The 11,893-nt window shown below is 42.1% G+C and overlaps 2 protein-coding genes across 4 annotated transcripts; both read right to left on the reverse strand.

Annotated features, from left to right (window-relative positions):
- Nucleotides 1–213: 213 nt before the first annotated feature.
- On the reverse strand, nt 214–3,578 carry cbln12 (cerebellin 12). 2 transcript variants are annotated; one of them, XM_061732769.1, is made up of 4 exons: nt 3,441–3,578; nt 2,075–2,421; nt 970–1,089; nt 214–885 (listed from the first exon to the last, which is right to left on the reverse strand). In XM_061732769.1, the coding sequence occupies exons 1-4, from the start codon at nt 3,469–3,471 to the stop codon at nt 688–690; spliced, it is 696 nt and encodes a 231-aa protein (XP_061588753.1). In that variant the 5' UTR covers nt 3,472–3,578; the 3' UTR covers nt 214–687. The 2 variants fall into 2 exon arrangements, with proteins under 2 accessions (XP_061588753.1, XP_061588754.1); XM_061732770.1 differs by having other exon boundaries at nt 2,075–2,364; nt 3,441–3,549.
- Nucleotides 3,579–4,525: 947 nt separating this feature from the next.
- Nucleotides 4,526–11,557, reverse strand: trim110 (tripartite motif containing 110). 2 transcript variants are annotated; one of them, XM_061732766.1, is made up of 8 exons: nt 11,477–11,557; nt 10,224–10,748; nt 10,045–10,140; nt 9,054–9,287; nt 7,448–7,470; nt 7,142–7,287; nt 5,480–5,751; nt 4,526–4,805 (listed from the first exon to the last, which is right to left on the reverse strand). In XM_061732766.1, exons 2-8 carry the CDS (start codon nt 10,710–10,712, stop codon nt 4,536–4,538), a joined length of 1,530 nt encoding a protein of 509 aa, XP_061588750.1. In that variant the 5' UTR covers nt 10,713–10,748; nt 11,477–11,557; the 3' UTR covers nt 4,526–4,535. The 2 variants fall into 2 exon arrangements, with proteins under 2 accessions (XP_061588750.1, XP_061588751.1); XM_061732767.1 differs by having other exon boundaries at nt 10,224–10,741; nt 11,477–11,530.
- Between the last annotated feature and the right edge of the window lie 336 nt (nt 11,558–11,893).

The raw sequence follows: 11,893 nt of genomic DNA on the forward strand, positions 1-11,893 counted from the left end.
GCTGCTCTGCCTGGTCCCGGCCAGCGCCAGCTCTGCTGGTGGGAGCTATATTTACAAACCGCTGCCGTGCCATTGGGAAGCACACCATAAAAGGGAAGGGGGGGGGGAGCTTTGTGGCTGATTCAATTGATTAAATAAAAAGAAAAAGTGTGAGACATGTCAACATTTCAGCATCCTTGCTCAAATACATCTTCAGATAAGATTTAAGCTTTATTTTCATTTTTTGTTCTTGATAAAATGTCTTTGTAAATAAACATCTATTGCATTGTAACAGGCATATAGGGGAGCGTCATTCATACAGGATACCATTTGGAGCAAAGCAGTGATTTAAACCTTTTGAATGAAGAAAAAAAAGGATTAAGGCATTCACATACTCTTAGTAAAAGACACAACATTGCACATAGTTTGTCACAATAAAATTTTCTTTAAATAAACCCAACAAGTATTTATGCACAGAGACAGAGTGAGTAAACTCCAGACATACTGTAACTCTTTAATTATTATTAACTTTCTTTTCGTTTGCTAAGAGTTTCTTGAGCGGTACAGTCTATAGCTCAGTTAAGAAGCCTCATCCCTTCATGAGCTGCATTCAAGAGCGAAAGAGCTTCTTTCATCACCTCCTCCCTCTTCTTTCATCCATTCACGTCCCCATCACGCTCCCTTCAGCGCTTCCTCTGTCCACTCTTCTCACAAGGGGAAGACCAGGAACCCCGAGAACGTGGAGTACTTCCATCCTCCCATCAGATTGCCTCTCTCTAGTCTGAGATAGGCCTTGTCCCCCTTCTCCATGATCACCAGGCCGGCGTTGGTGGCAGCTTCCCGGGTCACGTCCTGGTCCCCAGCAAAAGCTGAAATCATCGGCCAGCCGTTCACCATCAGGCTGACCTGAGAGGCGGGAGACAAAGGGGATTAGAGAGAGCATCTGCTGGAATCTAAAGTCCCAGTCTCACCGCCGAGGCCCAGTCATACCTGAATAGTTTGTCTGTTGTAGGCCTTCACCACATGGAAGTTGAAGCTGTACACCCCTCTCCGCGGTGCCAGAAAGACGCTGCTCTCTTGGTCGAAATGAGTGCCCACATTGACCAAAATCTGTTCAGATGGGGTGATGAAGGCAGAAGATGACGTGGGATTTATCCATACAATAACATTTAAAAAAAAAGGAACTCTGCCATGTGCCAAAGATGCAAAATAAATACTGGAAATCTGCTCCATATGCTCTGGAACTGTCCGATTATAGATGCTTTCTGGAAATACGTCATCAAAACAATTTCTGACATTTTAAAATCCCATATTCTTGATCCTAAAGTTTGGATACTGGGAGATATTAGTTCATTAAATATGACCTATCATAAAAAAGTATTTCATTCTGCTTGCAGGCACCGCAGCAAAAAATTGTATTTTAAAAAACTGGAAATCAGAAAACCCCCCAGGACCCAAACAGTGGATCAATGAACTTGGATCATATTGTACTCCAGAAAAAATATTGTTTTCCGTTAGAAAAAAAACCATAGACTTTGACCTTATTTGGGGACTTTTTTTGGATTTTTTGCTTTTAATGGACTAATGATCTGAATCTACCATGTTAATGAATGTGTTTACACAGGACTTGATTATTTAATTTATTATTCATTTTTGTTCTAGTATTGATAGACATATGTCAAATTATTTTGAATGATGTGATCTATTGACCATATGAGGGAGGGAAGGGGAGAGGGGTGTGTTGTTGTTTTTTAGTTTTACTTACATTTTTTATTTTTTATTTTATTTATTTTTTATTTATTTTATTATTTTTTATTTTTTTTTATTATTATTATTATTTATTTATTTTGGTTTAATTAATGTTATGAAAAGTAAAAAAAAAAAAGGGGGAGAGATATTGATAATTATATTGTTATTGTAAATATTATTTCTTTTTTTGCTATGCCCTCAATAAACATATCTATACAAAAAAAAAGGAACTTGAAGGTCAGTGAAGGGCATTTACTGCAGGGAAGGTTTGGCATTCAGTAAAACATCAATTATAGTAGATGCGATTCCATCATTTAAATAAACATACAGTATCAATCGTACTCACATGATCAAAGTAGATGATCATGGTGCGATTGCTCATGTCCGTGGGCTCGTGGTTGGTCTGGCGGCTGGCGGAGAAGGCCACGCGGCCGGAGCCAGACCGGACCGACATGCCCAGAGCGTTGCCGGCAGGCTCAGAAGACGGGGTGGAATCACACACCACCAAGCACTTTCCTTCAAGAATGATGGGCTCCGTCTCATTCTGGCCTCGGGATCCCAGAGGTTTCCACAACATCAACACAGTCAGCAGGATGAGGAGGTCAGCGCTGAATAGCCTGAGGTGCATGACTGAACCTGGGGGTTTTGGGGGGAAATACCGCTGCTGGATTATGCTGTAGAGAGGTGTAACTCCTGGGAAACGTGTAAATAAACATGTTATAGTGAAAGATGCTGCCCTGTTAGAAGTTTCCTAACCTCCTCAAGATATCAGAGCTGGATAGAGATAATAAAAGATCTAAATTTAACTTCCGGGAGGTTTTAAGTGACACCACCAGCACAGCAACAACACGGCCAGCAGACAGATCAGAAGAAAAAAAACAGTTTACATGTCATAGCTGCCAATCACAAGTTTTATTTATTTATTTATGTATTTTTTACAAATCCCAAACTCCCAAACTCCCAAATCCCCTTCATGCCGCGTGTCAATAGGGCACGGAGTGACAATCACAAACACACACGGAAGATCTTGTGCGTGCTCAAGTTGAAATCCTCAGCAAAAAACACAGAAATACATTATTGAAAAGAAAGAAAGAAAGAAAAAGAAGAAGGGTGCAGAGATGTGACTGGGATGAGAAGGAAGGGCAGAGCCAAATGAGGAGAGGATGCGCGTGGGAGAGTGGAAGAAAAAAAACTGATGAGATAGTGGAGAGGGGCCGGTGGGGAGGATGTGGGAGCCAGAAGGGAGCTCCAAGGAAGGATGGTGTGGGGGAACAACTCCACTGAGTGACCATCTGCCTTTTACAAGTGTCCCCGTCCCTCCTCCCCCCTCAACGTCAACTCCTTCATGCACACTTTCGCCTTTAAATCACACTTTCAAGTCCCGATGCAGCAAAAATGGCACTTTTTTTCTTTTCTTTTCTCTCAGAGATATTATTGACATTTTTTGTTATGTTAACTCATTACTCCCCTTTTTTTCACATCATGTGATTAGATCACTTATAAATTATGTCGAGTGTTTCTTTTAAAAAAAAACATCTCACTTTGCTCTCACAAAATTTACAACAATGAAAAACAAAACAGTACAGTAGTTTTCTTGGTTAAAGGAAGCTTCAGATCGTTGCAAAAACACATTTATTATTCATCATAGAACAAGCTTTCTTACACGACTGTCTGCTCAGTGAAGTATCATAGGATAAAAAGTTGCTCGTCACCTGTTTCCCTTTGAGCAATGTTGTGTCTCATATCAGGAGTTTCCTCCTGGCTGGTGTAGAGAAGAGAAGCTCCAAAGTCCTGCTCCTGCAGCTCCCGTCACATCTTCTCGCAGCGCTGCAGTCGCTGGTGCAGCCAGTCACACTGCTCTGATGCTCTGATGCTCTGATGCTCTGATGCTCGTCTCTCTCCCAGCGCGTCCTGCTCAGCCTCTACGTTGCCTCCACCCACTCACCACCGGAGTCAGGGGGGGGAATAAAATAATTATCCAAACACCTTCAAAGAGCAAACTGAATCAGTTCGTGGCGCTCGTTCCCATCTCTCTATGAAAAGAATCATTCTGTCACGTGTGTTTGTTTGAGACTACAAAGGATCAAAAACTCAAAGTATAACTGAAGTAGACCAACAGATGGGAAGAATTGTTGCCCAGACTTGGATTTACTATATTTACAGCCTTTTTTTGTTGTTGTTGTTACATAACGACCTAGTTTCTAACCATTATGGAATTAAAAATACATTACAAAGATAAAATTCTGTCCAAAAATGGATTTGCGTTATCATTTTTTAAAAGCTGAAACCCAGAGTTATCTAGGGGGATCAAGTTATTGTTGGTTTTAGAAAGACATTTTTAATTTTTTTGTTATTTATCCTTTATTTATCCAGGAAATTCCCATTGAGATACAATATCTCTTCTGCCAGGGAGTCCTGTTCAAGATGGCAGCAGAAAAACAATTTTTATTGTCATGGAAGTTATTTATTGAAGTCATTTTTTGGGGGAGGAGGTCAAGATGTCACGGCAGAGAATCCAGCCGAGGATCCATCAGAGGATCCAGTGGAGGATCCAGAGGATCCATCGGAGGATCCAGCCGAGGATCCATCAGAAGATCCGGCAGAAGATCCAGCAGAGGATCCAGAAGATCCAGCAGAGGATCCAGAGGATCCAGAAGATCCAACAGAGGATGCAGAAGATCCAGCAGAGGATCCAGAAGATCCAGCAGAGGATCCAGCACCAGTCTGTGTCGCTACAGAGGATATTTGTCCATGTCACACCAACGCGGCCCCCACAGTTGGTTCCCTGGGTCGTCCCGCCTGTTTCCTCAGACTTTTACGATGGAGATCCGACTGTTGAGCTCAGCTTTGTAGAGTCCAAAGCCCAAGCACACGGGCCGGGTGAAGCTGGTGGAGAAAGTGTGGAGGTGATTCAGGTTGTTGGACGGTCGCACCTCCGAGAAGGTGATGGTTCCAGCGCTGTAATCCACAGCGACTGCCACTCGGTTGCCAGCCATCTGGTGCGTGAGGCGGGTCTTCCTGCGGTTGTGCCAGGCCGCCAGCTTTTTGTCGTGTTGTTGCGTCAAGCTCCACGACACCTGAGGATGTAAAAAAGATGGATATATTTCTGTTTTTGGATGAATATAGATCTATAACAGTGACTGATCAGCCGAAAAATGACTTGGCAGTAAGTATTGACGTTTGTTTAAGACATCTTGGCAAAAATAAGGAGGACCTGCCAATCATATATAAAGCTCGTTATAAAGCCAGTTTTCTCTTTCTTTGATGGTAAATCAAGTTTTTTTGTCTTTTCTTTGGCCGATGATGAATAAGTAAATGAATAAATGAAAAACCAGTTAAAACAACATCTACATTTACACCTCCAGCATGATAAAATTGGCTCCTGCTTATCAATTTATTGGTAATACAGGCCTCCTCACACCATCTTTGTACAATATAACTTTTCAGGTTGTTGCACCAAGAGATCTGAGTGGAAACAACTTTTCTGCACCTCTTCTTCACCTGTAAAATGTGCAAAATGTAATTTTGTGTCAAACAAAAAGAGTCACCACATAGAATCAGATGTGTTAAATGAATTAAAAACCAGGTGTAATTTATAACAGCACCAAAACTCTGACCAACGAGTGAGGTCTGAGTTGTTTCAGTAGTGATCGAGTTTTGTTTCATGTAAAGCAAATGGAGAAGAAAAAAAACAGACAAGGAGGTTTCTTTCTCTCCTACTGGTAAAACATACTAGGTACATAAGATGTACCTTGTTATTCCCGAAGGCATTGCCCTCTTTTCCCTTCCGGCCGATGCTTCGATAGCAGACAGCAACATCCCAGAATCCCTCAGCCTCCAGCTCCCAGTAGTGAGTCCCGGAGGAGAAGGTCTGCGCCGTCAGGACCTGGGGCCAGTGGTCGAAGCGCTCGGGGTGGGTGGCGCAGGGCAGACGGCCTTTAACACGTGTGACTGAGCGCAGGTCATCAGAGATGCTCAGCAGAGGATGAGCCGTGCTGGTGTCCAGAGTCAGAGGACTGGTCACTGCAACGGGAGAGGAGAGACATGGTGCATATATATATGGGTCAATGATGTGACGCCTATATTTTCTGAAAAACAGACTTTTTTTAATTAAAAAAAGGTTTAAATGGATAAAAAAAAATACCATATATGTGACCTACCTGTCCCACATATGGACTGACTTGAATTTTACAAAAAATACTAGTTATTTGGGATTTTGTTGTTGTTTTTACACGTCAAAATGTCATGTGGTGCGACCGTCCGACCATGACTCTTGTTTTGAAAACTCTTTTTGAAATCATTCTAAATGTATTTAAATCAATCTTCTGCCCTGTCTGGCATGATTTCTGAAGTATCTTGTAGTGTGTAAGATTGCAACACATTTGTATTTATATTTCCATCATATACAAACAAAGATTTACTGATGACGTCCATTTTATGAAATATCATGTGGCGCGACCATTAAAAAAACAACCATTTTTGTACAATACTGAAAACTTGTAAAAAAAAAGATGTCAAGATGTTAAGGATATTAATTTATTTTAACATGAATCATGGTGGCACCACATTACCTTTTGGCTAATGCCAATTTATCTTGACAAAAAAATCTGAAATCCCTTAATTTCAAATCTTTATATGAATTTATGTGTACACAACATTCTTAATGTTTGAACTACTGCAATATATATATATTTTTTATTATTTTAAAATTGACCTGTTGAAAATCCTTATTCGTCATTGACCCATATATGTATATATATATATATATATATATATATATATATATATATATATATATATATATATATATATATATATATATATATATATATATATTTATACTGAGAAATATTCTTCTCAGCTAAAACACAGTATAAACACACGCAGAAGACCACTTACTTCTGTACAAAACCTGAAGATACCATGAAAATAGTTTTTTGATCACATAAAATACTAATAATGACGCTGAAATACTTAAAATACGCCTATTTGTTGTGTTGCAGATAGTTAGATCTGATAGTTAGATACCTCTCCCCCGAAAAACAGTGCTCATCCCTCCACAAACTGTATAATCAATACCAAAATGTGGTAAAGCTGTTCTGTTGGCATGCAACATACCAGAAAACTTCATGCTGTTTTTTTCTACATGAATCTTGTTTAACTTGTACAAAAATAAAATATTACACATTTCCACTGTGAGGAATTGAGAAAAATCCAGATTAGCTGTTCCAACGGGTTTCATCTTTGTGCAAAGTTAACCAGCTGATGGGTGTTCAGAAAACTCTTGGACAAATATGTTTGTTTGGGGTTTTTTTTCTTCAAGAATGTAAACAACATCTCTCTAAAATGTTTCATCAGTCTATTTACAATGCATGTTGTCTGTTTACAGCTAAATATGCGTTGTGCCACTCACAGAGTTCCCTCTTGAGGTCAGTGAGGCAGCGGAGGGTGGCGGTGATGAACTCTCGATATTTGCCCTCGATGTCTTCCAGGATGTGCTTGCGGTCCATACTAATGGGGTCAGGGATGAAAAGTGGGCAGTTGAGGTCCGCTAACAATCTACAAAGCAGAAGGCAGTGAGGAGTTAGAAGATGAACCGGCATACGTCAACTGTCTGTTACCTGCTATCCATTAATATAACCTCACATGCTCAAACACACATTAACACAACTTAAAACACGACCAGACAGGTTTTTCCTTGAATTTTTGGGGGTTTTACCTTGTGTCATCTGATTGAAAGGCCTGAAGGAAGGAAAAAAGGGGAAGGAGAGTGGAGAGAAACAGATTATACAGCTCTGAAAGAAAGATCGCTCCTGTGATTCTGCTCAAGTGGAAAAAATTAACACACACAGCAACTCCATCCGTAACTATGTTAGTGTCATTTCATTCCCTCTTAAATCATTACAGAGCATATTCCAAGGGCAGCGCTGATAATAAAACGTGTTAACTTCTCCCGGCTAAAGCAATGACAAGTGTAAATGATGTCCATCCATCCATTTTCCACTCCTGCTGCGCTGTGTTCAGAGTCACGGGGGGGTGTGAAGGTTATCTCAGCTATCACTGGGAATCACAGAGGCAAATGAGACAAACAAACACCGATACTCATTATCGCTCCTGCTATCAATTTAGAATCTCCAATCAACTAAATAAGCACAGTTTTGGACCTTGTTAGGGAGCCAGAGTAGTTGGAGTAAAAGAAACAGTCGGGAAGAACATTCAAACTCCAGCTAACGGTGCGTTTGGTGATGCAGGAAAGGCGACTCCTAGTCAGAGTGGAGCATGAAGACCCAGCTAATAATACTATCAAGGATGTGAAACTGGTGCTGTGAGATGTTGAATTTAGGGTCATTGGCAAAGTTGTGGCAACATGTCATGTTGTTAAGCTCTGACCTCCACTGAGACTGTAATTCATGCTGACACTGCCTCTGTTTTTCTCTCCTTTACCCTCTCGATCTCTTCACTCTTCATCAGATCTCAGTGATATATCCACTAAATATTAAGCGAAAATGACGCTCTCATTTTTTAAAACATCTGTTTAAAAAGTGGTCTCCTTACTGCACACTTCTGAAAGTGCAGGTTCATCTTAATTCATTAGAAGTGCAGAATAGCAGAACTCAGGCCAGCTGACAGTCTTGCCGGGGCCCCGGACAAAATAATCTAAAATGGGTCCCCCTGCGCCCGGATCTCTCCTTCTCCTCTTCCTCTCCTCTCCCTCTGCTCTTCAGGTTTTTATACAAGCTAATGGACGTTAACATTAGAGATAGCCAGTTAGGTTAAGTTACAAGGTTGGTAAACGTTGGCTGCACTGTTTCTTACCTTGCTCTACGCTGACTTTATTAATTCCAGCTTCACCGTCACCACCCTTTTAAAAATATTTGTGTAGAGAATCTCTGAGACCTCTATTTTCTTCTTCTTTTCTTCTCTTTTCTCTTCTTTTCTGAGCACCGGACTTGTGCTGACCGGACATTTTGACCATTCTAATGGTTGAATTAAATGATAACTTCAAATTTTGATCAGCGGCCAAACCATTTTTGTGTTGGGGGTTCTTGACCACAAGGACAATTAGGAAGAAAACAAATAACAAGCTTTTATGTAACTCAAATACTACATATTTTTTCCACAAATAGGCATATTTTGAAACATTTTGAAAAATGATTCCATAATTTGATGAGAATAAAAAAAAAAAAAAAAGTTCCCCCCCCCCCCCCCCCCCCTAGCCTGGACCCGGGACAACAGACCCGTTTGTCCCCCCCTATCGGCGGGCGTGGCAGAACTACACGTCTGTGACCCAGCAGTTGTTCTGAGGAAGTAAAGCAGTGTCTCACCCAGATGAGCAGGAAAGGGTCCGTCTCTGCCAGCAGCAGGGTCAGGTACTGCTGGATGTTCACCGCCTGGCTCATGTCATCCCTCACTCTCCCGCAGTCCTGGTGAACGTGCTCTATGATCTGCTGTCTCTCCCTCTTGGTGATCTCCCTCAGGGCCACCACCAGCTTCTTCACCTGGAGCTGCAGGTCCGAGTCCAACCGCTCCACCCGGCCGTCGTCCTGCGTCAGAGAGTTCTGCAACCACAAATGTCAGAAATGTTGCGTTGCTGGAAGAGCGGTGATGAATATTCCCCATGTAATGTTTGACTGGCATATAATTATTCGTGGGATACATAAGAGTCACTTATTGCAACAGAGACCTTGGAAATGTGTCCCTTTAAAACAAAAACTGTTTAAACCAAATCGTGAAATGGTCGAGCGAGCTGATTGGTGAGTCTCAGCTTCATCCAGAATCCCTGTATTCTAATCAGTTACAGAGGATAGCTGGCTCCATTTTAAAAGACAACTCCCACCCTGTTAAATGTGAGTTTCAGCTGCTCCATCAGGTCGGAGGTTCATGGTATCTGCTTGCAAAACTAAACGCTACAAAAACAGCTTTGTACCAGCAGCCATCAGTGCTATTAACAAGTGAGAGAAACTGCAACATAAGCTTGTATTTATGTTTTGTATTGTTTCCTTTATCTTGTTTTTATGAAAAGGCACATTTTTTATCCTTTTGCTTGGTTTTAATATTTTAGTGTTTTTATCTACTGATGTTTTAACTTATCTTGATTCTTATCTTGGGGCCGTCCTTCTTGTTCTTTGTTCTTTTAGCCAAAGCACTGTTGTCACTTTATATTGTCCTGTGTTGCTGAGTGTATGGTTTTAGATTGTATTGTATGAGGAGGCACTCACTATGAACCAAATTTACCCAAGGGTACTATAAATAAATCTATCTATCTATCTATCTTCTGTGTAATTTTCTCTGCACAGATGACATGTTTTGACTCACGGCCATGGTGGTGTCAATGTTCTCATGCTCTTTGAGAATTTGCTCTCCGTCCTTCAGTTTCTTCTCTGCCTTGACGAGCAGCGTCTGGAGAATCACCTGTGAAATCATCCATTCAGTGTTTTTCAGACGTTTCAGCGATCACACAACACACCCATTTACCCTACGGCCGCCTGGCTTACCTTCAGATCCTCCTCCACCTGCCTCAGCGCCTTCACCTTGTGCTGAGCGTGGCCTCCCTCCAGCAGGCAGTCCCCACACAGGTACACCCGCTCCTCCACGCAGTAGTAGCGGAAAACCTCCAGGTGAGCGGGACACCTGCGCTGGGAGATGTCCCCCAGCGGATCCACCAGCAGGTGGTTGCTAAACGCAGGTCTCTCCAGGTGAGGCCGGAGGTGGCTGGCACACAGGGACACCTCACACCTCAGGCAGGTCTTGACGGCCGCCGACGGCTGGCCGTCGTCTGCCACAGGAGGGCAGCAGTCGCACGGCACTTGGCCGTGCTCCTCCTGGCACTGCGGACAGCTGAAGCGACCTTTCCCTTCGCCGTGGTCGCTCCAGGCCTCCCGGACGCACGCTGGGCAGAAGCTGTGGCCGCAGGGCAGCGGGTGGGCCTGGCTGAAGCTGTCTCGACACACGGAGCAGGTCAGCTCCTCTTCCAGGGAGGCCATTGTGCTCAGATGATGCTCCCTAATGACCGCTGTTACCTTAACAATATGTTTGTAATAAAGAAAGACTTGTGACTGCATTTCAAAAGATCAAAACTTCATATAAAAGCCCTTAAACTACAGTACTTGCAGTCCTATGCAGCATCAAGTACAGGAATGTACAGACGTTACATGTACAGTACTGTACAAAATACTCATGCATAAGGCAGCCCTGAGCTCAGGACAAGAGGAAAGCCCTTGTTTCACTCCAACTGTTCAGACCAATAATCCTGTCTACGGGGCTTTTGCTTGGCGTAATCTAAGATTAGAATACTTAAGAATGAAGCCAGTATTACTGGAAACGCAGACAAAAATAACAAAAACACCTCTTGGTTCAAAGTCAGGCAGGAGATCAACACAACGTAACGTACTAGGAAAAGTACATCGAATCTAAACCTCGACATGAAAAGTGAAAAGATTATAACTAGTTGAAGTTTGACGGACGATTTAAGAAGTTGATTTACCAAACAGGTAAGTAGCAAAGCAGTTAATGAGTAAATAAAGGTTGTTTCTTTTTGATAATATAAAAGGTGAAGGGATTGTAACACTGACCCCGGCGGAGCATTAATCTGCCTCAGACACCGGCGGCTGCAGCGCGGGGATCAGGAGATCACCATCAACACCTCCTTTTGACTTCCTCCCCGGATGCACCTCTAACTCATTTATGCTGCTCTAAGTTTAATTGCTTGTATGAACGCAAAAGATTAAAGGAAAGTGGTTTCTCTTACCCGCTGATGTCCTGCTGTTTGCAGACCGCTGCCATCAGAGAAGCTGCGTGTCGTGTGCGTGCGGTCAGTTTTGTTGACTAATCCCAAGACTCACGGCACTATCAGAGGTCACCTGAAGGGGGCTGAAGGGGAGGTTATTAGGTAATTAACAGAATAAGTCTTCAGTCCCGTTTCCAGACTTATTTTAACTAAATTCTGCTTAGACATCCTTTAAAAACAATGACATTACCTGGTTGACGTGTGAGGGGGAGAAGCGTTTCTTGTAAAACATGAAAGTGAAAAAGAAAATAAGAAATACAATAAATAAGAAAACGATGCCCATATATTAACTCTTTTTTGAGCGTAATTTGTGAACACAAAAAAAGAAGCTCAAAACACACATCAAAAGTAAAAATGTGAGAATACGTCATTGTACAC

Source organism: Cololabis saira, chromosome 10, assembly GCF_033807715.1.
Source record: "Cololabis saira isolate AMF1-May2022 chromosome 10, fColSai1.1, whole genome shotgun sequence".
NCBI classification, from domain to species: domain Eukaryota; kingdom Metazoa; phylum Chordata; class Actinopteri; order Beloniformes; family Belonidae; genus Cololabis; species Cololabis saira.